Source organism: Gorilla gorilla, chromosome 8, assembly GCF_029281585.2.
Source record: "Gorilla gorilla gorilla isolate KB3781 chromosome 8, NHGRI_mGorGor1-v2.1_pri, whole genome shotgun sequence".
Taxonomy (NCBI): domain Eukaryota; kingdom Metazoa; phylum Chordata; class Mammalia; order Primates; family Hominidae; genus Gorilla; species Gorilla gorilla.
The window spans coordinates 36,372,409-36,400,114 of record NC_073232.2 but is presented as its reverse complement, the minus strand read 5'-3'; the positions used below and the strand labels follow the sequence as shown (position 1 = coordinate 36,400,114).

The 27,706-nt window shown below is 45.1% G+C and overlaps 1 protein-coding gene across 2 annotated transcripts; it reads left to right on the top strand.

Moving 5' to 3' along the window:
* Window positions 1–50: 50 nt before the first annotated feature.
* Window positions 51–27,706, top strand: PPIF (peptidylprolyl isomerase F). Of its 2 annotated transcripts, none has more exons than XM_031015463.3 (6): window positions 51–948; window positions 2,281–2,311; window positions 2,874–2,962; window positions 4,703–4,799; window positions 5,533–5,608; window positions 6,910–8,539. In XM_031015463.3, exons 1-6 carry the CDS (start codon window positions 454–456, stop codon window positions 7,043–7,045), a joined length of 924 nt encoding a protein of 307 aa, XP_030871323.2. In that variant the 5' UTR covers window positions 51–453; the 3' UTR covers window positions 7,046–8,539. The 2 variants fall into 2 exon arrangements, with proteins under 2 accessions (XP_030871323.2, XP_063566037.1); XM_063709967.1 differs by lacking the exon at window positions 6,910–8,539 and adding an exon at window positions 27,483–27,706 and having other exon boundaries at window positions 627–948.

Genomic DNA, 27,706 nt, shown 5'->3' with positions numbered 1-27,706 from the left:
AGTCTGCCCCGGGGCTGTCAGTGTGGGTCCTAGGAGGAGGGATCAGACCCAGTCCTGGGGAGGGCTGGGGGCCTGAAAGGAGCATGATGAGCCCAGGCTGCGTTTTCAGTCTTGCTAGAAGCAGGTTTGGTCCCTAGAAACAACTAGAGACAGGCCCAGGCCAGGACAAACAGGCTAGGGGGCATCATGGGAGGTGTCTCAGCTTATCTCCTCCCTCTTGCGCCTCTAGCTCACTAATCCCGCCTCTCATCTCACCTTTCTCTAACCCTCTCAGACTGCAGGACCTAGGGCAGCAGGGAAGCTTATTTGGCCTGAGCCTTACCTACAAAGGGCTCAAAGGTAGACTTTTGCTATTACATTCAAATTGCAACGTATAGATGCTCATATTTTGGAATTAATTACATTTTAGCAGTTTTTCTTTGTTTAAAAAAATCTGCTGGTACCTTAATAAACATGGAACCAGCAACCTTTTGCCGGATGTCTGTCCTCCGGGTCTCTGGGCCTGGAGGCGGGAGTGTTTCAAAGCACTTCACGCTCCGCGGCCCCACCGGCTGGCTGCGCTGCCCGCTGCGGCCGGCAGGGGTCGTCCACGGACAGGCCTGGAGGAGGCGAGACGGGGGCGGGGCCGGGAACCTGGGCAGGCCAATAAAGGCTGCGGCGCGCGGCTGCGCGGGACTCGGCCTTCTGGGCGCGCGCGACGTCAGTTTGAGTTCTGTGTTCTCCCCGCCCGTGTCCCGCCCGACCCGCACCGCGATGCTGGCGCTGCGCTGCGGCTCCCGCTGGCTCGGCCTGCTCTCCGTCCCGCGCTCCGTGCCGCTGCGCCTCCCCGCGGCCCGCGCCTGCAGCAAGGGCGCCGGCGACCCGTCCTCTTCCTCTTCCTCCGGGAACCCGCTCGTGTACCTGGACGTGGACGCCAACGGGAAGCCGCTCGGCCGCGTGGTGCTGGAGGTGAGACCGCTCGCAGGGCCGGCCTGGGCGCGGGACACGGGCCCGGGGAGAGCCCTGGGCCCCGGGCGGCGCGGTGCCGGGCGCGCTGGGTGACCTTGGGCCTCCCCATGCCGGGCTCTGGGCCTCAGTTTTCCCATTTCTGAGAATGGGCGTCAGAATGATTTCTTCCGGCCTCCCTCGGAGCACTGGAGCGGGGGAGACGGGAGGGAGGGCACGTGTGGAGGAGAAAGCTCAAGGTCAGATCGCAGAGAGGGAGGGCCCAGCACCTCTGGGCCGGCCCGGGCACGAGGGAGGGGCTCCAGGAGCCTTCTGGGGCTGAGCCTAGATCCGGAGCTCCGAGGTGGGTGTCGGGGGTCTTGGGGTGAGCGTCGTGGCCCAGCGGGTGCTCACGTGGCGGCCCTTGCACAACACGGAGCGCTTCCTGGCTCCGGCCCCGCCCCTGCGGTCGGGCTCCCACTGGGGGTGCTGGGAAATGGAGCGAGAGGTGGTTTCCAGCAGTAGTGCGGGCCCAGTAGGCCTCAGGCCCCGGCCACCTGGTGGACCCCAGAATGCCCCTCCTGCGAGTCGGGACACACTCAGAGACAGTGTGCCTGGCGCCTCAACCCCTGCCACCGTCCTTGGGGGCCACACTCAGCACCTCCCCTAACTCTTTTTTTGGGTCTTTTCTAAAGCAAAGTAAGAAACAGTCACCAGGGTAACTTTAGAGGGAAAACCCTAGTGGAGCCTTCAGGTCGGCCACACATTGACAGCAGGGGTCAGTTTGTGTTGACTGGCCCGTCTCCCAGGAAGCCCTTGGTATTTCTTCTTCATTCTCAGTTTCTTCTGGAAAATAGGGACACACTTCCTGCTTCCATTTGGTTCAAGGGTGGGTCTTGCAGCTTCGAGGGTAGAGGCTGGCTGGGATGGGGCTTCAGCCTTCCCTCCCCACACCCTCATGCCTCTCCCTGGGCCTCAGTTTCCCAACCCCGAATCGAGGAGCTGGCCTGGCTTCTACCTTAGACACACTCTCTTGTCCCTGAATTTCTGATGCTTTGGGCCCAGCTGTGGGAGCACTGCCAGCTGTGTCCACAGAAGTAGGCCAAGATAGCATTGTCATCTCTTCTGACAGATTAGGAAACCAAGGCCACCTCCTCCAGCCTTGGGTTCAGGAAACGGCTCCCAGAAATGATAGAGCTGCCTCCCATGGGGGTTGGCAATAATGGGAATGGAATGTCCACGTGCTTCTTCCTCAGCCTCCTTGGCCGCTGTGGGGGTGGGTGGGTGCTGAGAGACACCTACCTTCACCTGCCTCTCCAGTGACCATCCTCTTTTGTCCTTCTTCTCCCCCAACAGCTGAAGGCAGATGTCGTCCCAAAGACAGCTGGTAAGACAGAGCCTGGGGCCTTCTGAGATGGGTCTAGAGGGAAGGGGGCCAGGCAGGGCAAGGTGGGTGGCGTGATGAGAAGAGTCGGGTCTCAGAGACCCCTGACAGATGGGCGCTCCATGTGTGGCTCAGCCACTGGGTGCCCTGGGGCAGCCCTGCCGTCCCTCTCTGGGCCTCAACGTTGGCTCTGCCCTCCTCTCTCATAGTAGCTGGGAGCCTCAGAGCCAGTGGAAGGCACGTGTAAATTTCCCGGAGACTTCCCCACTCCTGGTGCCCAATGAGGCAGGGTGATGGGCACACAGCCCTTGAGTCCGTGCCCTGCTGGCCAGCACAGCCGTGAGCCTGTACTCTTGTCACAGTGCTCAGGTACTGAGGACAGGGAAGGGGAGTGACTTGTCCAGTTACATAGCGAGTTGGGCAGAGCAGACCCAAGAGGTGGGCCAGGATCTTTATCCCCCTGTTCACTGCTGGGGATGTACATAGCAGGGATTTTGGCTGGAACGGGTATGACCCTGGAATTGGGGCCTGGCCCTGTTGACCTGTGTTTCTCTTCGACCCTCAGAGAACTTCAGAGCCCTGTGCACTGGTGAGAAGGGCTTCGGCTACAAAGGCTCCACCTTCCACAGGGTGATCCCTTCCTTCATGTGCCAGGTAATGTAGTTTCCTCTTCTGTAAGGGGGGATGAGAGCAGGAGCTGCCTTGTGAGTGTGTGAAGATGCCTGGTATGAGGAAGGTGCTGAGCAGAGCAGCTGCAGTTGCTCTGTCAGCCAGGCTGCCCTCCCTGTATTAGCCGTGTATCCAGGCTTCACTGCACATGGAAGCCCAGCCCCAACCCGCTGCCACTCCAGGCCAGTGGCAGGCCCTGCCCGGGGGACTGGGAGGTGGAGTCTATCAAGAGAGAGCTGGGTTGGGAGATGGATGTGCTGGGGGTGGCCTTGAAGACTTTGAAGAGCCAGCATATCCCAGTGGTCTCTGACCTTGTCCCCTGTGTGCCCCTGAGCACTGGCGTGGGAGATAAGAGAGGGAGAGAGAGAAGTGGAGGAGGCGGAGGAGGAAGACATGTCCAGGGCAGGAACACACACGCCAGGACTTGGGGCTTCCCTTCCCAGAGAAAGGCATTATTCTCGGTGAAATGAATGTTTTTCGGTCATGTGTCATGCTCAGTTTTCACAAGCATTGGTATTGCTGTGTCAGAGGTTTGGGGGTAGGTGTTGTAGCAGGAGCTTCCTGTGGGTCAGGACCCAGGTGGTGTTGGGGCTGGTCTTCTATTAGCACAGACCTTCAAGATCAGGGATTGGGTGTCCTGGGCAGGCAGAGCCTGGAGGCAGGGGCATGGCTGTCGTGACCTCTTTGAAGACCTTTCTGCCTGGAATTCTCTCCCCATTCCCTCCACCCTGACACAGTGGCCGTCATCGTACCGTGGTAAGTGGCAGCAGGTTGGGACTGGACGTCTATGTGCGGCGAAGCCTGGATACGGGGTGAACACAGGGACGGCAGGCCTGGCCCAGCCCTAAGGCTGATGGTAAAGCAGGAGCTGAGGTGGAAGTCCTGAGCCAGGCTGGGGACTCCAGCGCGGGAGGGCTCCCTGGCACAAGGCGGTGGCACTGGGAGTCCAGACCAGAGTCCTGAGTCATCCGTTGGGAGGGATATCAATTAGGGAGCACCTAATTGACACCTGTGGATGCTTCAGCTGGGCTGGTTAGTTCCCCTCTCTTACCCACGGATCCCATCTCAGGAAAACAGCAGCCAGCCATGGCCTGGGCTGGGCAGCGCTAGGCATAGGGGCTGCTACCAGGCTCTTCTGGCCATGGGTGCCCCATGCAGGTTTGGCCACGGCTGCCTGGGCCTTAGCTGAGGCCTGAGGAAAGATGTCAGCCTTGGGCAGACTCTGTCCTGGGTCTGCAAGGGTTGGGAAAACTGCTGGGCTGGGTAAGGGGCAGTGCGCGGACAGTGAGGGGACTCGGCATGGGGAGCTGGTCTGGACCAGCTGCTGGTACTCCCACAGACTAGACTCGGGAACTGGGGGGCCTCTGGCCTCTTCCTTGTTGCCCTCCAGGAGGAGTGGGTTAAATTCTGGGTCACTAAGTATCATCTCAGAATGGCCATTAGGTCTTTTGAAGATTACTTAAAAATTTGCTCAGACAAAAAGTAAGTCATTTGGAAACAAAGGTAGTTACTGTGACAAAAGATATTTAAGTTTTGTCTTTTTTTTTTTTTTTTTTTGCTTATTATTCTTTTTATTAGCTCTTATTTTATTGGATGTTTATTGACCCCTTTACCTGAGGGGCGCCAACTGGGTGGGCTTGGGTGGGCTGAGGCTGCTGCCAGCGCCAGGGCCGTGGCCCCTGCCTGCTCCATGGTAGCCACTCAGAAGGTGCTTTGTGCTCACAGGCGGGCGACTTCACCAACCACAACGGCACAGGCGGGAAGTCCATCTACGGAAGCCGCTTTCCTGACGAGAACTTTACACTGAAGCACGTGGGGCCAGGTGAGTGGGGGCCTCCTCTAGGGTGAGTGTCCCCACAGCTCTGACCTGGCCTGGAAGCCCCAGCAGGCCCTGAGAGGCCACATACAGTCACCGTCCAGTATCTGATTAGTCTCCTTCCTCCCTGCGACACTGTAGGCTGTCTCAGCATTTCTGGCTTGTTGAGTTTCCCTAGAGTTTTCTCATCTCTCAGTTTAAAAAGCAGGGTTTCCTTTGGGAACTTTGTGGAAGAACCTTTAAGCAGAATGGAGGCCCTGGCCACCTCCCTGTTTGTCCTCTGAGTTTCGGGTTGGAAATTCTAGGACACTTAGAATTGTTGCAGAATGGTCCTTAGGTCCTTTGAGGATTATTTAAAATCTTGCTTAGACCAAAAGCAAATGGTTTGGAAGCCAGAGTGGTTATTGTGGCAGCATTGTGTCACCTATAAGAACCAAGGTAGAATGTGGAGAAGTCTGGAGGTCAGGGCCTGGGGTCCTGCCCCAGGTCCCGCCCCAGCTCTACCACTGAGAGCTTCCACAAGGCCCTGTCCTCTCAGGCCACCCCACTGAGAACTAGCAGGCAGCAAAGGCAGGCACACCCTGGGGGGCTGGTATCGGGCCCTGGTTCTCCTCTTCTGGGTCCCAGGATCTGCAGACTTGAATGACCCTGGTGTGGTTTGCACCGTCTGCCCTTTCAAATGCCCTCCCAGGCAGGTGCCTCCAGGGGCAGCGTGGCTCAGCCCTGCTGGTTTTTGCAGGTGTCCTGTCCATGGCTAATGCTGGTCCTAACACCAATGGCTCCCAGTTCTTCATCTGCACCATAAAGGCAGACTGGTGAGTTCCCTGCCCCAGGCCCTCTGGGAATGCGGGCAGCCTTGCAGCTGGAGGAGGATTCGTGCACTTTTAGGGGCAGGCAGTTTACAGCCAGGCCTTCTGCTCTGGGACAGTGGCCCTCTCCCAGGCTGTGTGTTTGTATGAGAAAGAGAAAGTTAGTGGAAGGATCAAGGGAGAATTGGGGTTGTTCCTGCAACTCTGTCATGGTTCGGGTTCCCATTGTTGCTGTCACCTGGAATTTTCTGAGTGTGTTCTGCTCACACGCACACACGAAAGGGTTTCTCTACCAGATACATTTGGGAAATGTTGCAAAACATATTATGAGGCCTCAGGAGGGACTGAGTAGAAGCCCACTTGTGTGGTTTTAACCTGGAGTTTCCCAGGCTTGTCTTGACCATGGGCTGAGCCTTGGCAATGCTGCAGCAGACATTTGGATATCAGCAAATTTCCAAATGAAGCCCCTGTATTATCATAAGCCTGCAGATAGCCACAGGCCTGTAAGGGCCCTGTTTTCAATGCCCATGGATTTTAGGGATGTCTGTTTCCTGGTACATTTTCCTCTAAGGGATAAATTTCTCTGGCCAGAGTCCCAAATGTCCTAGCCCTGGGGCACCTGGGGATGAACTGGCTGGGAGCTGACTTGGTAAAGCCCATTTCCGAGGATTTTAGGGAGACCTAGGTGGGGCAGACACTAGAAGTGTCCAGCCTCCAAGCCCAAGAGATGTGGCCGGCAGGGCTGGGCAGGTCCTTGCTGGCTCAGCCTGCTCTTTGCTCCTTCATGGGACCCCAGTGGATCCTGCAGTTCTGCTCTTGGCTGGAACCACACCAGCTTCACTGGAGCTGGACTGAGCCGCCTTTTACATTATTGGACTCTCTCGGGTTGAGAGCTGCCCAGGACTCCTGCAGTTTCACCACCCTTGTTCCTTTGGCTCTTGACTCATCATTCATGACCGTTAACGTGGTTCCATTTGTATGGACTTCTTCTTTCTTCAGAGCATTTCAGTATCCTGTTACCTCCCCATGCGGAACAAAGAATACTCCACTTTTGATAGATGGGGTTACCAGGATTCAGGCTACGTGGCCTGAGGCAAGGTCACAACATGAGTGACAGAATGTGTCCTGGAAGCCAGGCATCCTCTGGGATGTATTTGGGGCGCTCAACAAGGCTTGATCGAGCTTTGGGGGTAGATCTAGCTATTCCATGGGGATTCTTTTCAGAATTGCTGTTTTCGGTAACTAATTCCATGACCAGGTCCATGGTGCGCTACACTGTTGCTCACCCGGGTCACCCGTCCTCACAGGTTGGATGGCAAGCATGTTGTGTTCGGTCACGTCAAAGAGGGCATGGACGTCGTGAAGAAAATAGAATCTTTCGGCTCTAAGAGTGGGAGGACATCCAAGAAGATTGTCATCACAGACTGTGGCCAGTTGAGCTAATCTGTGGCCAGGGTGCTGGCACGGTGGCAGCTGCAAATGTCCATGCACCCAGGTGGCCGCGTTGGGCTGTCAGCCAAGGTGCCTGAAACGATACGTGTGCCCACTCCACCGTCACGGTGTGCCTGAGGAAGGCTGCTAGGGATGTTAGACCTCGGCCAGGACCCACCACATTGCTTCCTAATACCCACCCTTCCTCACGACCTCATTTCTGGGCATCTTTGTGGACGTGATGTCACCCACCCCTTGTCAAGCATTGCCTGTGATTGCCCAGCCCAGATTCATCTGTGCCTTGGACATGGTGATGGTGATGGGTTGCCATCCAAGTGAAGGTCTTTTCCTTGACCAAGGGGGACAGTCAGTTTTGCAAAAGGACTCTTAATACCTGTTTAATATTGTCTTCCTAATTGGGATAATTTAATTAACAAGATTGACTAGAAGTGAAACTGCAACACTAACTTCCCCATGCTGTGGTGTGACCTGAGTTGGTGACACAGGCCACAGACCCCAGAACTTGGCTTTTGAAACACAACTCAGGGCTTTTGTGAAGCTTCCCCCCGCTGAGATCTTTCCTCCTGGTTACTGTGAAGCCTGTTGGTTTGCTGCTGTCGTTTTTGAGGAGGGCCCATGGGGGTAGGAGCAGTTGAACCTGGGAACAAACCTCACTTGAGCTGTGCCTAGACAATGTGAATTCCTGTGTTGCTAACAGAAGTGGCCTGTAAGCTCCTGTGCTCCGGAGGGAAGCATTTCCTGGTAGGCTTTGATTTTTCTGTGTGTTAAAGAAATTCAATCTACTGATGATGTATTATGCATAAAACATTTCTAGAACATGGATTTGTGTTCACCTTAAATGTGAAAATAAATCCTATTTTCTATGGAAGACTGGTACCTGGTTTCTGGAAGAGGGGTCTGTAACTTGGAGCTGATCTTTACTGAGCTCGCCATGGCAGATGCCATGCTCAGGATGTTCATGTGGATGGTTTCATGTCATCGTGCTGGCATCTTGTCCTCCCTGCCTTAGAGATGAGGCTCAGACAAACGACCTTAGCACCCATAGCCTATGCCATGAGCACTGGCTCCACCCTGAATCCCAGCTCCTCCCCTTAGTGACCCCAAGTCTGTTTCCCTCAGCTGCATAAGGAGGCGATATAGTTTGAATATTTGTCCCCAGCCAGATCTCATGTTGAACTGTAATCCCCAATGCTGGAGGTGGGGCCTGGTACGAGGTGTTTGGATCATGGGGACGGGTATTTCATGGCTTGGTGCTGTTTTCTTGATAGTGAATTATTGCAAGATATGGTCATTTAAAATTGTGTGGCACCTCCCCCTGCCCCCTTCTTGCTCCTGCTTTCACCATGTGACATGCCTCATCCCCCTTCACCTTTTGCCATGGTCATAAGCTTCCTGAGGCCTCCCTGGAAGCTGAGCAGATGCCAGCACCATGCTTCCTGTACATCCTGCAGAACCATAAGCCAATTAAACCTCTTTAATAATAAATTACCCAGTCTCAAGTATTTTTTTATAGCAATACAAGAATCCTAACACGGGGTAACAATAAGGCCCACCTCATAGGGTGGTGATCCACGTGAAGTGCATAACGCAGTGTCTGGCGCACCTTCCTAAGCACTCTGGAGTGACAAGGATGATGACCTTTCCCCTGTCAGGGTCTTAGGAAGGAGGAGGGATGCCAGAGCAAAGGAGCCTCCATCATCTGAGGTTAGGAGTGGACTTCCTAGGATAAGCCAGTCCCATTTGGAATTGACTTCTAGGTGTTTCCGAATTCACAGGGAAGGCAGGATTGGAGGTAAGAGCTTCCCTAGGTAGACAGGGCTGTGGCGTGGTCAGGCAGTTGAGTGGTCAGGCAGGTAGTTCTCAGAGGAAATTTGGGCTCTTTTGAGGGCATCTAACAGAATTATTTCTCACTGGGGTTCCCTGAGTGAGGTTATGTGTAGTCTTAGGTTAATGGAGTCACTCTGAGGTCATGGTGACTGGGGTCGGGTCATTTGGAGTCATGGAGAGTTCCCATGAAGTCAGTTTCAGTAGGACAAGTAGTCTTAAAACAATTATCAAGAGCGTTAAGGGTCCTCAAAGCAGACAAGGAGGACACAAGGAGCATGGGCCCCTGAACCCCATTTGCAGTCATAGATGCCCTCCATTTATATATTGGGGTTCTGCAAGGGATTTCATTTGAAGAATAGGATCTTGAGCCAAATCATAATTAGTAATTTCTCATCCAGTGTAACACTTTACAGATGGGTAAACTGAGACCCCAAGAGGGATTATGATTGTCCCATGTGACCCTGTGAATCAATTGGCAAAACGGGCTAGAATCCAGGGTTTTTGGCAGTCTGCAGGGATTTCTGTGGGGGCCTTCGAGAATGCACAGGTGCCTTGGGGGACATATTGCCAAAGGTTCTCAGGCCACACACATTCAGAGCACAACTGATCTCTGAGGTCAAAGCCCACAGCTTCACTCCCTCTGGAGTTTCCTCTTTTGGGGCTTATGTTTAGTCATTGTGTTTCCTTCTTGCTGAGGAGAGTGTGTGTGTGTGTGCGCGGGTATGTGTATGTGTGTGTGTCTATGTGTGTGTATCTCCACCCAGAGAAGTCTAAGGTGAGGTGAGGGTGCACCAAACATGCAGGAATCTCCTAAAAACCGAGTTCCCTGAAAGCAGGGCCATTCCCTGTGCTGCTCATTCCCTGAGCTCCCTGCACAAAGGCCTGAGCCTAGTCATATTTCTTGCATAAAGCAAGAACATAAGTAATATACAAATAAAATACTGGCTTGTTTCTGGCCACTGAGCACTCAATACCTCATGCATAAACGAGGCAGTGAGTCTTACACATGCACTCATAGATGTAATCATAAGTGGTGCCATGTACACATGATTTTTAAAAAAAAATCTGAAACATCAATTTTATTTTCTGTGATGTGATAGCTTTTCAAAATGATTTCATTGAGGTATATTTACGTACAAGAAAAGTCACTTCAAGTGTACACATCAATGACTTTTGACAAAAGCATATACTAGTAATATCTATCACCAAATTAAGATACAGAATGTTTCCATCTTTCCAGAAAGTTCTCTCTGTGCCCCTTCCCAGGCAGCCACTGGATCTTATCCCTGTAATTTTGCGTGTTCTAGAACTTTGTAGAAATGGTATCAAGCAGGGTTCACTTTTTCATGTCTGGCTTCTCCAGCATGGCATGTGTGAGAATGTGTGAGACTCTAATATGCTTCTGGGTTCTAAAGAATCTTGCTCCATGAAAAGGAATTTCTTAAAGGTTTCCTAGGTCTGGGAAGGCCTAAAGCAATGCTTCTAGGAATCACAGAGTGCCAGTAAATCATGCAGATTTCTGGCCATACCTGAGACACCTTTTGAATATTTGCATCTAGGAATCTGAATTTTAAAATAATAATTCTGAGAGGTGAAGCCAGCTGGACTTCCCTTGGGGAACTTTCCTGTCTTACAAGAGGATTGTAAAATGCACCAATCAGTGCTCTGTAAAATGCACCAATCAGCGCTCTGTAAAACGGACCAATCAGCAGGATTCTGAAAGTAGCCATTCGTGGGGAGGACTGAAAAAAGGGCACTCTGATAGGACAGAAATGGAACATGGGCGGGGACAAATAAGGGAATAAAAGTTGGCCATCCCAACCAGCAGCAGCGACCGGCTCGGATCTCTTTCCGTGTTGTGGAAACTTTGTCCTTTCCGTCTTCACAATGAACCTTGCTACCGCTCACTTGTGCCATCTTTAAGAGCTGTAACACTCACCGGGAAGGGCCGTGGCTCCATTCTTGAAGTCAACGAGACCATGAACCCTCTGGCAGGAAGCAATTCCGGAGACAATTCTGATAAAGCTTAAGAAGTTGAGTGTAGCCACAGTGGGTAAGAGTGAAAGGGAAGGTCACATGGCTCAACACTAGAGTCATCATGTACTTCTGGAAACATTTTTTACTGGACTTTCTGGGACTCTAGTGTGACACTCTCCACTTTTAAAAGAAGCCTCACTTAAGGAGTCTGACAAGTCTCAGATGACTGGGTGGGGCACATCCTATTCCACTCAAGCTCTGTGGGGGCCAGTGGGCAGGGGTGCTCCTCGATAGCGCTGGTCAAAGTGGCCAGCCAGGCATGGTGGCTCATGCGTGTAATCCCAGCACTTTGGGAAGCAGAGGTGAACGGATTGCTTGAGCCCAGAGGTTTGAGACCAGCCTGGTCAACATAGTGAGATCTCATCTCTACCAAAAAAAAAAATTAAAACTTAGCTGGGCTTGGTGATATGTGCCTGTGGCCCCAGCTACTCGGGAGGCTGAGGTAAGAGGATCACCTGAGCCCAGGAGGTGGAGGCTGCAGTGAGCCATGATCATGCAACGGGACTGCAGTCTGGGTGACAGAGCAACACGCTGTCTCAAAAAAAGAAAAGAAAAAGTGGCTCCCCCTGTCTTTGCCTATGCAGGAGTCTGTGAAGGAAGAAGCTCCTAGAGGGGTGGAGGCCCTAACTCTTGTTTTGCCATCTAGGAGGAGGGGCTGCCTTGGGTGGGCCTTGGATGGAGCGCATTTCTCAGTGAGTGGACTGCAGAGGCCAGAAGTCAGCTCTATGTCCAAGATTCTTCAGAATATGGCAGGTAGAGAAAGTCTTGGGTCCATTCTGCCTCCCAGATCACCCAGCCCGTAGAGGCTGTCCAGAATTATGCTGATAACATTATTGCTATTCTATCATATTGTGATCGTTAATTTTATGGGTCAATTTTTTTTTTTTTTGAGATGGGGTCTCACTCTGTCACCCATGCCGGAGTGCAGTGGCACAGTCATAGCTTGCTGTAATCTCAAACTCCTAGGCTCAAGCAATCCTCCCACCTCAGCACCCTGAGTAGCCGGGACTACAGGCACGTGCCACCATGCTTGGCTATTTATTTTTTATTTTTTAAAAGATGCAGGTCTTGCTGTATTTCCCAGGCCAGTCTCAAACTCCTGGCCCCAAGTGGTCCTCCCACTTCAAATTCCCAAAATGTTGGGATTATAGGTGTGAGGCACCACACCCAGCCTTATGTGTCAACCTAACTGGGTCACAGAGTTACACATTGGGTCAGACACTATTCTGGGTGTGTCTGTGAGGGTGTTTCTGTCTAAGATTAATATTTGCATAGCTAGACCGAGTAAAGCAGGTGGTTCTCCCTCGTGTGGGTGAACTTCGTCCAGTCAACTTCGTCCAGTCAACTGAAGACCTGAATAGAACAAAAGGCTAAGAGGGAACGCCTCCTGCCTGACGGCCCTCAGCTGGAACATTGGTATTTTCTGCCTTTGGACTCAAACTGCCTTTGGACCCTGGCTGTCTCAGGGTCTTGAGCCTGCCAGCCTTCAGACTGGAACCTACATTGGCTCTTCTGGTTCTCAGGCCTTCAGACTCAGACTGGACCTACACCATTGGCTCTCCTGGGTCTCCAGCCCGCCAACTACAGGTGGTGGGTCTTCTCAGCCCCCATGATCACATGAGCCAATTCCTTATATTTTTGTATCATATATATTTTATGTATATGGTATAAATATATACACACACGCACACACATATATATTCTACTGATTCTGTTTCTCTTACACATATTGTCTTTTTTCTATTTATAAAACCAAAATGCACATGTAAAAATTCAAATGTTACATCATTATATAATATAGAGAATTAGCATTGCCTACAATCCTATTACAGTAATAGTTGGTATAGGTTTCTGCATTTGCTTAGCTGCAAAGACCACCACTCCTTTCCTAACAATGAGAAGAAGCTGAATAAACTACAAAATCGTAACTTTTCTTGAGCTCACCAGAAAGGCAACCAAATAACCTGAGTTTCAAAGAGGAACAAAGCGGCCAGTCGCCATGGCTTACGCCTGTAATCCCAGCACTTTGGGAGGCCAAGGTGGGCGGATCACCTGAGGTCAGGAGTTGGAGACCAGCCTGGCCAACGTGGCGAAACCCTGTCTCTACTAAAAATAAAAAAAAATAGCCGGGCATGGTGGTGCATGCCTGTAATCTCAGCTACTCTGGAGACTGAGGCAGGAGAATCACTTGAACCGGGAGGCGGAGGTTGCAATGAGCCGAGATTGCACCACTGCACTCTAGCCTGGGCAACAGAGTGAGACTCCATCTCAAAAAAAAAAAAAAGAGGAACGAGGCCCTGCAAGGAGACAGGACACACAGTTTCACCTGTGGCAGAGCACTGTAGGAAGATATGACCATGAAACAACTGTGTAAAATAAAATAAAATTAAGTAACCTTTTAATGAATTGCTAAAGGCCAAGAGGGGGCTAATGTGTCCGTCTGGAGTAGCTGGGGACCCCAGATGCAAAGGGAGTTCAACATCTTTCTCCAGGCTCCCACCAGATGCACAGAAGACCTAAGAGGGAGCCCAACTTGGTGGTTCAGGTCTGCAGGAAGGGACCTTCAGCTGCTGGAGAAAGGCACGGAGCCTCGTCCACTTCCTCAGGTTCTTCTCTCCTATGAAGTAAATTTGAGAATCCACTGGGAGGTTGGGCATTACACCATCCACCCCCAGGAACATGTAAAAGTGCACTGTGGTTGGGGGAAGTAGAACACACATCCTTTTATCCCTGTGGGAGGGGTAAGAAGCCATCCAGGGCCCAGGATCCTTTAGCGATACCAACCAGAAATTGACTACCTCTGGTGGAAGAGGGAGCAAGAAACAGCCAAGACATGCCTAAGACTAAGGCGGGATGAGGACAGCAGAAAAGCCTCCTGCCTTACTATGAGCCTGGTCTACCAGTGGAGGAGGGCGGGGCATGGAGAGAGACACCCTCCGTATTGCAGAAAGCTGAGTGTGGAGTCTAAACAATCCTTTGGCACCCCAGCTCCACTGTAAGCACAAGTCAACAGTAATCCACCACTTAAGGAATTTGAAGCCTATGGAGCTCTGAAAGCAAGAATAGCAACACAAACCCCAAATCCAGCTCAACCCCTGAGGCGACTAACTCAATTTCCCACAATAATGGCCTGAAAGAATCAGTGGCATGCCTGTTTCCAGTGTACATACTGTATTAGTCAGGGTTCTTCAGAGAACTAGAACCAATTGGATGTGTATATATATATAGGCAGAGGGAGAGAGAGAGAGATTGAGAGATTTTAATTAATTGGCTCATGCAGTTGTGGGACCTGGGCAAGTCCAAATTCTGCAGGACAGGCCAGCAGGCTGGTGACTCAGGGAAGAGTTGATTTTGGAGCTTGGGTTCAAGAAGCAAAATGCCACCTTCTTTGGTGGACCTTAGTCTTTTTCTCTTAAAGTCTTCAACTGATTGGATGAGGCCCACCACATTATGGAGGGCAGTATGCTTTACTCAAAGTCACTGATTTAAATTTTAATCTCATCTCAAAAATACCTTCACAGCAACATCTAGACTGGTGTGTGACCAAATATCTGAGTACCCTGGCCTAGCCAAGTTGACACATAAAATTAATAATGACACATACTGTTGACTACTGTCTGTTCTATTGTTGGAATTCTATTGATTTTCAACAAAAAATTAGAAGACACACAAAATGCAAAGAAGAAAAACATTGTCAAGAAATAAAACAACAGAATCAGACTCAGATATAACATTGTCAGATATGAACATTAAAATAACTGATTAATATGTTGGAAGATCTAGTGGGAAAGGATACATTTCAGTAGAGAAAAACTACAAGAAAGAGCCTAATGGAGATGCTAGAAGTGAAAAAATATATTAAAATGAAGAATTCCTTTGATGAGCTTATTAGTAAACTTAGCACAGCTGAGGAATGTATCAGTGACCTTAAAGAGGTCAAAAGAAATTAATCCAGATGGAAACACAAAGAGAAACCAGAGTGAAAGAGAACAGAGCATCAAAGAACTATGGGATAATATCAAAATGCCTAGCAGAGGTGTCATTTTAGCCCCAGAATGAGAAAAGAAATGAATGCAGAAGAATAAGTATTTAAAGAAATAAGTGGTAACATTTTTCCAGAATTATTGAGACATATCAAACCACAGATACAAGAAATTCTGAGAACCTCAAGCAGGAAAGACCACACACACACACACGCACACACACACACCAGAGTGGCTTAGCATCAAACTATGAAAACCAAAGATAACAAGAAAATCTCTAAGGCAATCTCCCACAACACACACACACCAAAACCGTGAATTACAGAGGAACAAAGATAAAAATGATAGCAGACTTCTCATCAGAAATTATGCAAGTTAAAAACAATGAATTGACAAGTTAATTTTTATTTTTAATTTTTGTGGGTACTTAGTAGGTGTATACTTAATGAGGTACATAAGATGTTTCGATTCAGGCATGCCATGTGAAAGGGAAATAAGCACATCATGGATTGAGACTTTAAAGTACTGAGTGGGAGAAAAAATAACCCATCTATTCACAATTCTACGGCCAGGGAAAATACCCTTCAAAAATAAAAGCAGAAAACAAAAGCAAAAATCCTTTCTGACAACAAAGGCAGAACAAATTCACTGTCAGCAGACCCATGATACAAGCAAGGTTAGAAGAAGTTCTTCAGGAAGAAGTATGATATCAAACAGCAACTTGGATCTACACAAAGAAATGAAGAATTCTGGAAATGGTAAAAAAATTAAGTATATAAAAGCACTTTCTTTCATTATTTTAAATGCAATTTGACTTAAAAAGATAATCTTTAAAAATAATCCTGCTTTAATTAGGACAAATACCTAATGCAAATTGGGCTTAAAACCTAGGTGACGGGTTGATGGGTGCAGCAAACCACCATGGCATATGTATACCTATGTAACAAACCTGCAAGTTCTGCACATGTATCCCAGAACTTAGAGTAAAATTAAAACAAAAAAATCATACTTTAACCTTTGTTTCAGTCTATCACAGAATTTTAGTATGTGTAAAAGTAAAATGCACGCTAAAATTGCACAAGGAATGAGAGGAAGAAATCAGAAGTAAACTGTTGTAAGATTCTTATGCTATAGTTGAAGTTGTATATTATTTGAATGTAGACTGTGATAAATTAATGACATATGTTGTAAACATGAAAACAACCACTCACTTCTTAAAAGAGATCTATTTACATTAGTTTCCCATGGCTGCTGTCACAAATTACCATAAACATACTTGCTTAAAACAATACAAATTGGCTGGGCGTGGTGGCTCATGCCTGTAATCCCAGCACTTTGGGAGGCTGAGGCCGGTGGAACACGAGGTCAGGAGTTCAAGACCTGCCTGGCCAAGATGGTGAAACCCCGTCTCTACTAAAAATACAACAATTAGCCGGGAGTAGTGGCGGGCGCTTGTAATCCCAGCTACCTGAGAAGCTGAGGCAGAGAATTGCTTGAACCCAGGAGGTGGAGGTTGCAGTGAGCCGAGATTACACCACTGCACTCCAGCCTGGGCGACAGAGTGAGACTCTGTCTCAAAAACAAACAAACAAACAAACAAACAACAAGAACAACAAAAAACCCACAAATGTAAGTCTGAAATGGGTTTCACTGGGCTAAAGTCAAGATGCTGGTAGGTTGCATTATTTTGGAGGCTCTAGGGGAGAGAACATTCCTTGCCTTTTCTAACTTCTCTAGAGGTTGCCTGTATTCCTCGGCTTGTGGCTTCTTCCTCCATCTTCAAAGCCAACATAGCATCATCACCTGAATCTCTGCTTCCGTATCATCTTCTTCTCTGACTCTCACTCTCCTGCATTCCTCCTGCACTTTTCAGTACCCTTGTGATTACATTGGACCCATTGGGTAATCCAGATAATCTTCCCATATTAAAATTCTTAACTTAATTACATCTGCAAAGTTCCTTTTGCTATGTAAGTTAACACATTCATAGGTAGAAAGAGAGATGAAAGGAACAAAACACAAATGGATAGTATTTGGATGACAATTTAAAATTCAAACATATTATAATAACATTACATGTAAATAGTCTAAATATTGCAATTAAAGCTTATTCTATTAAGACATATATGGTAAACCCTAGAGAAACTACTAAAAAAAACCCTCAAAAAATATAATGAAAAAAATCACATTTAATTAATGAAAATTTCAATACTATATTGGAAAATATTCACTTGATGCAAAAGACAATATTAAAGAAGAAGTAGAGGAACAAAAATGACATGAGACACAAGAAAAACAAAAGGTAAATTGGCAGATGCAAATCCAAATATGCTAATGACGACATGAAATGTAAATTGATTAAGCAATCTGATTGAAAGACTGAGCTAGACCGCATTAAAAAAACCAGATCCAACTATATAGTGTCTATAGGAGACAAGCTTTTAAATACGTACATAAATAGACTGAAAGTAAAAGGATGGAGAAAGACACATTAGCTTATATAACAGCAGCCACATGAAAGCTAAAGTGGCTACAATAATATCAAACAAAATATAATTTAAAACAACAAATGTTACTGGAGGCATGGTGGCTCACACTTGTAATCCCAGCACTTTGGGAGGCTGAGGTGGGAGAATCACTTGAAACCAGGAGTTCAAGACCAGCCTAGACAACATAGTGAGAACTTGTCTCTATTTAAAAACAAAACCAAACAAATGTTACTGGAGATAAAGAGGGACATTTTATAATGGTGAATTCATTGGAGAGATATAACAATTAGATACATATATGTGCCCCATAAAAGAATACCAAAGTACCCGAAGCACAACCTGACAGAAATAAAGGGAGAAATAACAATTTAACAATAATAGAGACTTCAATAATGAATAGAACAACTACACAGAAGATTAACAGGGAAAGAGGACTAGAACAAAACTGTACATGAACCAGAACTAGCAGACATCAATAGAACCCTCCGCCTAACAACAACAAAGGGTACCTTCTTCTCAAGCACACATAGAACCTTCTCTAGGGCAGGCCATCTGGCTAGACTATAAACAAACCTCTGTACATTTAAAGGACAGGAATAATGTGACGCATGTTTTCCAAGCACAATGGAATGAAATTAAAAGTCAATTGCAGGGAAAATTTGAGGGAACTCATAAATAAGTAGACATTAACAATTAAACAACACAGATCTTCTGGGATGCAGCTAAAGCAGTGATTAGAGGAAAACTTAGTTTTCTTGGAGACAGAGTGAGACTCCGTCTCAAAAAAAAAAAAAAAATTGTATTCTAAGGAAAAGAAAAGGACAATTATGACCCTTGTCCACATTTAGGCAACACGTCTCCTACTAAACCCTTTGCATGAATTATAGATAATATTTGATATTATTTATTATCCTTAATCAGACATTTTCTAAATTAATCCAGACATCTCCTCATTAATTCAATCATACTCACTTTGGAACCAATCATCCTTCACTTGAATAGCCCTCTGATCTCTTTACCAGGCATGGACCATGAAGTGCCTGCATTTAATAGTAATCCCAGGTTACCACATTTCACCTGTGCAATCCCTGGTGTTTACCTGGCACAAGCTATTTATTTTACTCTAATCCAGAGAAAAGAAAACTCACAGATGATCACATACTGTTCCGTGCCAGCTTATTTTTGAAAGTATTGTGAACAGCTAAGATGGTTCCCTGTTACCTCTAAAAATGAAAGAATACAGAAGGATTAACATGAATTAGAAAAGAAGATACCATTTGATAAGCCCCAAAACAACACTTTCAGTAGTAGCTTTCCCGTAGATCCTACAGTATTGGCCTTAACCACCATGTGCAACAATATTTTAAGAGCTATCATTAGGCACGCAGGTTAGGAATTCTTTGTCAGCATAAGCAATGTTTACAAGCTCTGAGAAGAACAGACTCCGGTAACATCTGTCTTAAATTTCAGATCTTTTTGTTCATTTTACCAATGTCTATTGAGAGCTAAGCGTGAGTCACAGAGATGAATAAAACATATTCCATGCACTCAATAAGTTCATAACATAATGAGTCATATGGACACGCATAGGATTAATCGATATTATTGGTCAGTCTTTGAATTAAAAAGCATTGAAAGTCCAGTAGGTAATATCAAGCCCCTAAATCACAACAAACACAGAAGGATATTCAGGAAAGATGAGTTTCCAGGGTAGGGTGTAAGAAAGTTCTGGAATGTACACAGATGCTGGAGAAGAACTGGAGAACTGGTATTTCAACTGAGAGATACCAGTGAGGATAAATAAAGAAAAGATATGTGAGATGCCACCAGAGAAAATTCTGCCTACATAATTTTACCAGTGTTTGCCCTAAGTAAGAATGCAAGTGATGACCCAGTCACCGACCTGTTAGCTTTGTCATTTTCCAAATATTTTAAAATTGTCACTCGAAGAATAATATTTTCAAAGTATGAAGAACCCCTCTGTATTAGTCTGTTTTCACATTGCTGATAAAGACATACCCCAGACTGGGTAATTTACAAAGAAAAAGAGGTTTAATGGACTCACAGTTCCGTGTGGCTGGGGAGGCCCCACAATCATGGCGGAAGGTGGAAGGCACATCTAACATAGCAGCAAACAAACAGCAAATGAAAACCAAGCAAACGGGGATTGCCCTTATAAAGCCATCAGATCTCGTGAGACTTACTTCCACGAGAAGCGTATGAGTGAAACCGCCCCCTTAATTAAATTATCTCCCTCCAGGCCCCTCCCACAACATGTAGGAATTATGGGAGCTACAATTCAAGATGAAATTTGGATGGGGAGACAGCCAAACCATATCAACCTCTGAACTCAGTATATTTTATGCTTAGGCTCAGGGCTATATAAAACCTTTCTAGAATTAGATTTTGCCACATCCATTCTGATAACAGCCCTCCTAGCTTAACTTGCAGATTATTCCTTCTTCAATCTAGTTCACGTGCGCTAGGTGGGCTCTATTGCTGCCTCAGGCGTGGACCACATGTCTCAGGCCCAAGCCAGTAAGCACATCACGTTCTCCTGGCCTTGGTGCTTGCAGACACAAGAATAATTCCTAGCCTTGTAAGCAGAAGAGCTCCCTGTTTCCTTCTGGGCTTAAATCTTGGACTCACCTGAGCCTAGGACTGCTGCAGTCATCTTGTCATCAAGCACAGAGAGCCTAGAAGTTCCAGAAGTGATGACGAGGAGGTTGCACATGAATTCAATCCAGCGGGAGGCAGAGAGGAGAAACACAGAAAAAAAAAAAACACACACACCCAAGCCCTAACGATATTGTTTGAGCCCAGAATCCAACTATACTGGCAGCAAGGCTACCTGTGGACTTTTTCAGTTGAGTGAGAAAATAAATTCCATCTTTGCCTGAAGTCTTTGGAGCAGATGTTCTAACACTTGTAAATTAATACAGAAATAAGTATATAACAGACACGTTTAATCTGATGCCATCTCATTTCCAGGCCCCCTCCCAAACTCACCAGAGGCTAGAGTCTCAGAGCAATAAAACTGACACAGAAGGATTTCACAATTTCAAGTCACTTTAAAATCAACATCACCGAAAATGTGATCATAGAATGTTTGGCCAAATTCTATTTTGTAGGCATTTTCAGAAATGCAAATCCCATTTATGGGATAATCAAGGAAAACTACCAAGAGAGTAATTACATGCAATCTGCTTTGATTATTGGTCTTGGCCATCAAAACTCATAAATGCATTAGAAATCATATAACAAAGACAACACATATAGCCTGATCCTGAAGCATGCAAACAGATGTCCAAAGTGCTTCCTGCTTTTAATTGGCTGGGTGGTGAATAGGTGTAGTCATACAGTTTTTTCCTTTTCAAGAACAAAGATCTGAGGATTTTGCATGAGAGAAGCCTCATAAAATTGCCAATATGTGGCTTTGGGTTTGAAACTTACTCTGGAACTTAACATTTGTGAAGAAATGCAGTAAGCATTCCCCCTTATTGATTAGAGTCACTCCCTCCACATTGAAGTCGTGATACAGAGAATGCAAATTACAAACCTAATTGCACGTATGGATTCTTATTTAATGCAATGACCCTAGTTTTATAGTCTAGGAGTCCATATTTGAGGGAAGGTGGTAACCAAACCTCACCCAACAGCTAGTAATCTTGGAAAAATATGTAAAAAATGAAAAACACCCATATGCCAAGCTTTCAAAATGGGAAATTGGTGCCATCTTGTGGTTACAAATATGTAAAAATAAAAAATTTTACCTTTTCTCTTTTTTTAGAGATGGTTTCGCTCTGTCACCTAGGCTTATGTGCAGTGGCTTGATTATAGCTGTCACTGCAATTCAAACTCCTGGGCTCAAGTGATCCTCCTGCCTCAGCCTCCCAAGCAGCTAGAAATAAAGCTGCACACCACCGTGCCCGGCTAATGTATTTATTTATTTTTCGAGACAGTCTCACTATGTTGCCCAAGTTGGTCTCGAACTCCTAGCCTCAAGTGATTCTCCTGCCTCAGCCTCCCAAATAGCTGGGACTACAGGTGCACACCACCATGCCTGGCCGAATTATTTTAAAAATTTGTATAAAAGTGGGGTCTCACTATGCTGCCCAGGTTGGTCTCCAACTCCTGGGCTCAAACAATCCTCCTGCCTTAGCCTCCCAAAGCACTGGGTTTACAGGCATGAGCCACCACACCTGGCCTCACTTTTTTTCATATATTAAAGAATCATTGCCAAAATCAGGCCCATTTTAAGTAATCATTTCCCTCAGTATTCTGATACACCCCAATAAAGCTTCTTTGTTTCTTCTTTAGAATATTGTTAAAAGTGTAGACACCTTTCCTTGACAGTCAATTTCACTGCTTTTTCAGCTAGGAAACTCTGATTTCCTGTAAAAATCGTGTCCATGATTACACTTTAATTTTTGGATCAGAGGCAGACTTTAATTCTGAAAGCTAAGATGATGCATTCATGGAAGAAAAGAAAAGAAAAAAAAATAGCTCAAACCAATTTTTAGACATTAACACAGTAATCAGCGAATGTCCTGAGAGATGGCCCAGGACATTAGAAACAGCACGTAACTTGACTTTCAAGAGTCCCTGAAAATGCAGATTGACTTCCAGAAGACATAGTGCTCTGAGAAGAGAAGAGTCAAACACCTTCTCAGAAATTGTTGGATTGTTTAAAAAAAAAAAAAAAAAAAAAAGCCAAGATAGGCATGAGCCAAGATGTCATCCGAAATACCTCATATTTTGTGGAACTTTTCCTACACAAATGCAAGTGGGGCTAGACTGGAGGAAGTGCCAAGGGCCGACTCACTATGAATGTCAAGTGGTGCCACAGAAAAGCTGGCTGGGCGCAGTGGCTCACGCCTGTCATCCCATCACTTTGGGAGGCTGAGGTGGGCAGATCACTTCAGATCAGGAGTTCGAGATCAGCCTGGCCAACATGGTGAAACCCCGTCTCTACTAATAATACAAAAATTAGCCGGGCATGGTGGCGCTCACCTGTAATTCCACTACTCAGTAGGCTGAGGCACAAGAATCGCTTGAACTTGGGAGGTGGAGACTGCAGTGAGAAGAGATCGAGCCACTGCACTCTAGCCTGGGTGACAGAGTGAGACTCTATCTCAAAAAATAAATAAATAAATAAATAAAATTAAAAAAATAAAATTACAAATAAAATATATTTTTAAAAAAGAAAGAAAAGCAGAGAAGGCTTTCCTCTGCATTACAAAGACAGTCTGGTAAACCCATGGGCAGATCAGTTCATGAAAATTAAAGGAATTTCCCCAAAAGCAATAATGTTTGGGTGGCTTGTATTTATACTAGGAGATAGGACGTCAGTCTAAATTGATATCATAATTTAAATAATTTATTTTTAAGTTTAATAACATACCTCAATATTTAATAGAAAACTCTTTCTTTATAAGAATAAAACATAAATATAGAAATGAACTGCCTGGTAGAGTTATTGATAGAAAAGATGGGAATCAAAATAGAACACGATTTAGAGCATGATTGTGGAGCTGGCCACAGCAAAGAGAAAGAGAGAGAAGTGAGGAATGAGAGAGTGGGGTTTGGGGAGAACAAGTGGAAGAGAAAAAGAGAAAGTGAGAAGGTCTTATGTAAGCATAGGGTAAAAGCATGTGCCTTAGATTATATATGGCTGAGCAGAATAAGAGAAATAATAAGGCTGGTTGCAGTGGCTCACACCTGTAATCCCAGCACTTTGGGAGGCTGAGGTAGGAGGATCGCTTGAGGCCAGGAGTTCAAGACCAGCCTGGCCAAGATGGTGAAACTCTGTCTCCACTAACAATACAGATGGTGGGAACCTGTAATCCCAGTTGCTTAGGAGGCTGAGGCAGAGAATTGCTTCAACCTGTGAGGTGGAGGTTGCAGTGAGCCGAGATTGCACCACTGCACTCCAGCCTGGGCAACAGAGCGAGACTCTGTCCCAAAAAAAATGTTTTAAAAATAAGCCAGGCATGGTGGTATGCACCTGCAGTCCCAGCTACTTGGGAGGTTGAGGCAGGAGAATCACTTGAAAAAAAGAATCATTACCCAAAAATGTTTTCTAAAAAATTAGCCTGGTGTGGTGATGCATACCTATAGTCCTAGCTACTCAGGAGACTGAGGCGGGAGGATGGCTTGAGCCCCAGAGTTCGAGGATGCAGTGAGCTATGATGGTGCCACTGCCTCCAGCCTGGGCAGCAAAGTGAGACTCTCAAAAAAAAAAAAAAAAAAGAGTAATAGTAACAAAAGGCAACATTTTTTGGACACTCACCCCATGCCAGGTGGAATAGTAAACTCTAGTTATGCAACATTTCATTTAATCCTGTTTGAAAAAAAAAAACAACAACAATGTGATTTTTCCCAACACTACTAGACTTTGGTAGCTAGAAGAGACTTTTCACAGAATTTTTTTCCAACTTAAAAAATCTACAGATCACTTTAAATATGTATGGCATTCTTCATCAGCACCTGCCATAATGCACGTTCATTGATCAAATGAATATGCCAGATATTTTTCAAAAAGTCTGGAACATTTTTAGAAGTAGAATACTATTGGATACAATGGCCATGTAATCACAGATTATTGAAATGTCTCTTCCCTCCAAAGTGAATCTAAAAAGTAAAAACATTGAGAAGTATGTAATTCCATACTGAAGCTAGAAACAGGTCCAAACTTATACCACAAAGCTAGAACCAAATTTAGATAAAATAACTGAACTGGAAAAGTGACTCACTTTCAAGAAAGAAGTAAGCAAAGACGCAGCAAATAAAAGAAATGTGGGTAAACCCCACTTAGTATGGGCAGTTCAGGAGGCAGAAAGAACATAGTGGGTTTCCAGCCTATTTCCCAGGGCCCACACTGGAAGAGCTGGCAAATTTATCCTCCGCTTTGGTCCAAGGTGAAAATACTGATCACCACTTTTATACACCTGGTAATGGAGGATGCAAACAAAGATTGTACTGTGAGAGGAAAGTTCTTAGGTGTTTTGTTTCACACTTTAATATTTCTAAACTCAAGCTGCTTTAAAAATCTACAGCAAAACAAACTTTCCATCTTACAGATGGAAGAGTAAGTGATAATATAATCCTCATTTCCTGTGCTTTTTCTTACCTTTGAATAGAAGACTTATCTTGTGTTACATCTTTTCAATTTTTACTCTGAATGTGGGTCTCTAATTATTTCTTTGGATGCCCTCAAAAGATTATGCCAGTGAGGCATTCTTAGCATAGAACTATCATGTATACATTAACCATAATAAAGAAAATATTTGTTCTAATAAAATAGTTGCCCTTGTATTCTCTTTTGTGGATTTTTCTGGGACCTTCTGGGATCTTTCTTTGTGCTGAAAGAATTAGATTTTGCTCCAGGCTCTGATATGGAACAGGATTGTATATTAATTGAAGTCATTAAGGTCATTGATGGCCATTCTGAATTTAAAGCTGAAACTTCATTTCTGTTCTATTTCATATTTCAGATTTTGTCCAGCTATATATTGCCCAATATAGCCCTCAAAGTTTATGCTATGAGATTAAATAACAACATTAAAATATTCCAACAATCATATGTTAATACATACTGATGCTCTAAAGTTAAATATAATCTCCCTCCCATTAATAATTTCCAATGATATGATTAAATTCAAATATGAAAACCTTTAAAAAATTAAAATCCCAAATATCTAATTTAAAGTCTAAAAGGGTGAAAATCTGAAAGAAAAAAAAAACCTGCTGTCTTTGTTGTGTGGTATGAATCCAAATAAATGAAAGCCCCAAATCCCAACCTTAAATGCAAAATCATTCTCCCCAGCTTCTCATTCTGTTCAATTTCAATTCTATGAATTCTCCACCTGCATTTTTTTCAGGGACTGCAGTCTGACTGTCTTTCTGTGGAGTGGGTGCAGTTCCTTCCGGACCTCAGAAATTGTGTCTGTTTGCTGCTAAGTCCCTCAGGAGCCTCCCTTTTTAAGGATCCAAAGCATTCACAGAGCATACAAAATTAGACCTCACTGTGTTCCACATCTACAGATTTTAGAAAATATAGCAATCTCCAATTCCTAGAACATAATTATGTTCCAGAACCCAGCACTCCCTGTTGTCAAGATCATAACAGAAACCGAAAAGTACCTAAAAATAAAATACTGGTTTCAGCTTTACTCAATTGCTGATCAACCCATGATGGTTGCCTGGGATCCATGATCGTCGCCCTAAAAATCAATAAGGACTGTGCAAGAATGTTTGGAGCAGCATTACGCAAAATAGACCAAAAAAAAAAAAAAAAAAAAAAAAAGAAGCAATTCAATGCCTATCAGCTGATGAATGGATAAACAAAAATGTGATCTATCCAAAAACTATTCAGCTATAAAAATGAATTTATGTTGCTACATGCTACAATATAGATGAGCCTTGAAAACATTTTGCTAAGTGAGAGAAACCAGGCACAAAAGACCATATATTTTATGATTCCATTTATATGAAATGTCCACAATAGGTATATTCATAGAGACAAAAAGTAGATTCGTGGTTGCCAGGAGATGGGAGAAAGGGAGAATTGGGACTGACTGCTAATAGGTACAGGGTTTCTTTTGGGGATGATGGAAATACTCTGGAGTTAGATAATAGTGATGGTTGTGCAACGTAGTTAATATACTAAAAATCAGTGAATTTTATGTTCTTCTAAATTTACAGTAACATCTAAAATAATGTCAGGAGTTTCACCTTTGACAGGATGAAAAGCTATACTTTGATCCCATAAAAAGGATTAAAAGCAACCTATTATTAGAATTAACTGCTCTTTAATTTGAAGAATCTCATGACATCAATATGGTAGTGACATTATTTCACAGTGTGAACAATTCCCTTTGGGGTATTCCAGACAACCTCTTACAGCTATCACTTAATTTTTTTATATGCGAAGAATTTACAATCTAAAGTGAACAAAATTAATTTAGACAAACAGTCAATCTAAATAAATATGAAACATTTTTTTCAGTGTAATAGGTAAATGTACTTTACATATCTTCATGTTTTACATTCTTTATAGGCATAGGTTCCTTAAAATAACTATCACATGTTCAAGTTTATGATAACACTTTTTTAAGAGACATGTGTCTTCTATATTTATGTGGTCAGTGATATCACTATAGACCCTTAGTGGATGAGGTTATAAACATTTTACATAGGTTATATATTTATCATCTGCTTTCTTGAGAATGGAAATCCAGTTATGTGTTTATTTTCAAACGAAAATGTACTTTTTTAGATCATTTGTACTGCAAGGATTATTGCAAAAAAAGTTACAAACAATAAAATAAATAATTACAGATTTTTTCTACACAGAGTCACTATAGCAAGGTCTTCTTTGCCTGCATTTGTTTTCTTGCACTTAACCTGTAGTTTCCCGGGTGTCCCTCTGACCATTCCACCTGGCCTTGTGCATCTCCCAGGCCCTAGCAAGGACTGTGGCTCAAGCAGCCGAGGTGAGCTGAGGTCGAGCTGTGGGAGCACCAGGGACAGCAGCTGACTCTCCCACCTCCACCCAAGCGTGGAAGGATTCTGCTATCCCAGGCTTCGGTGTCAGTGCACAACCTCATTACAGCCACAGGCACTCTGCATGAGGCCAGTGACACTGAGATGCTAGGTCGGTTTGGAGAAGAGGGGCAGAAGCCAGAAGTGAAAAGGGAACAGTATTAAAATCCATCCTAGAGTATTTTTGAGGCAGCAGTTAAATATTATATTTTATTTTAAATGAGAAAACATCACTATTCATGCCACATGGACAGGGAGTGGTTCAAGAACCATTAACCCAGACTGTGCAGGACAAGCAAGTTATGACGTTTCTAGGACTTAGACAAAAGGAGGTTGTTATCTTGCGTTATTTCAAGGTACTGATGGGGCAAATGAAATTTCTGTTGTTATTGGCAACAACAAAGACTGCTTTTTTTTGGTATCTGTCCCACAGCCTCTTCTGAAAGAGCCTCTTCCACCCTTTAAGTATGCTCTTTGGGAATGAATCCAGCCTTGACTCTCAGGGTTTAAAGCTCATGGGGTTTCTCCTAATCCATGCCCCTGTAGGACATTTCATCAGGAGCCTCCACTTACCTAGTTACGTGGCTTGAAAGATGATCTCAATTCTGAAATGAGACGCCACCCTGAGCAGAGGGCCCAGCCAACCTGTGCCCGGATTCCTGACCCACGGAACTGTGAGATAATTCATTTGTGTTGTTTTAAGCTGGTAAATTTGTGGTACTCAAAAACCAATGCAACTTTAAATAAATATATCAACTTGAATAAACTAA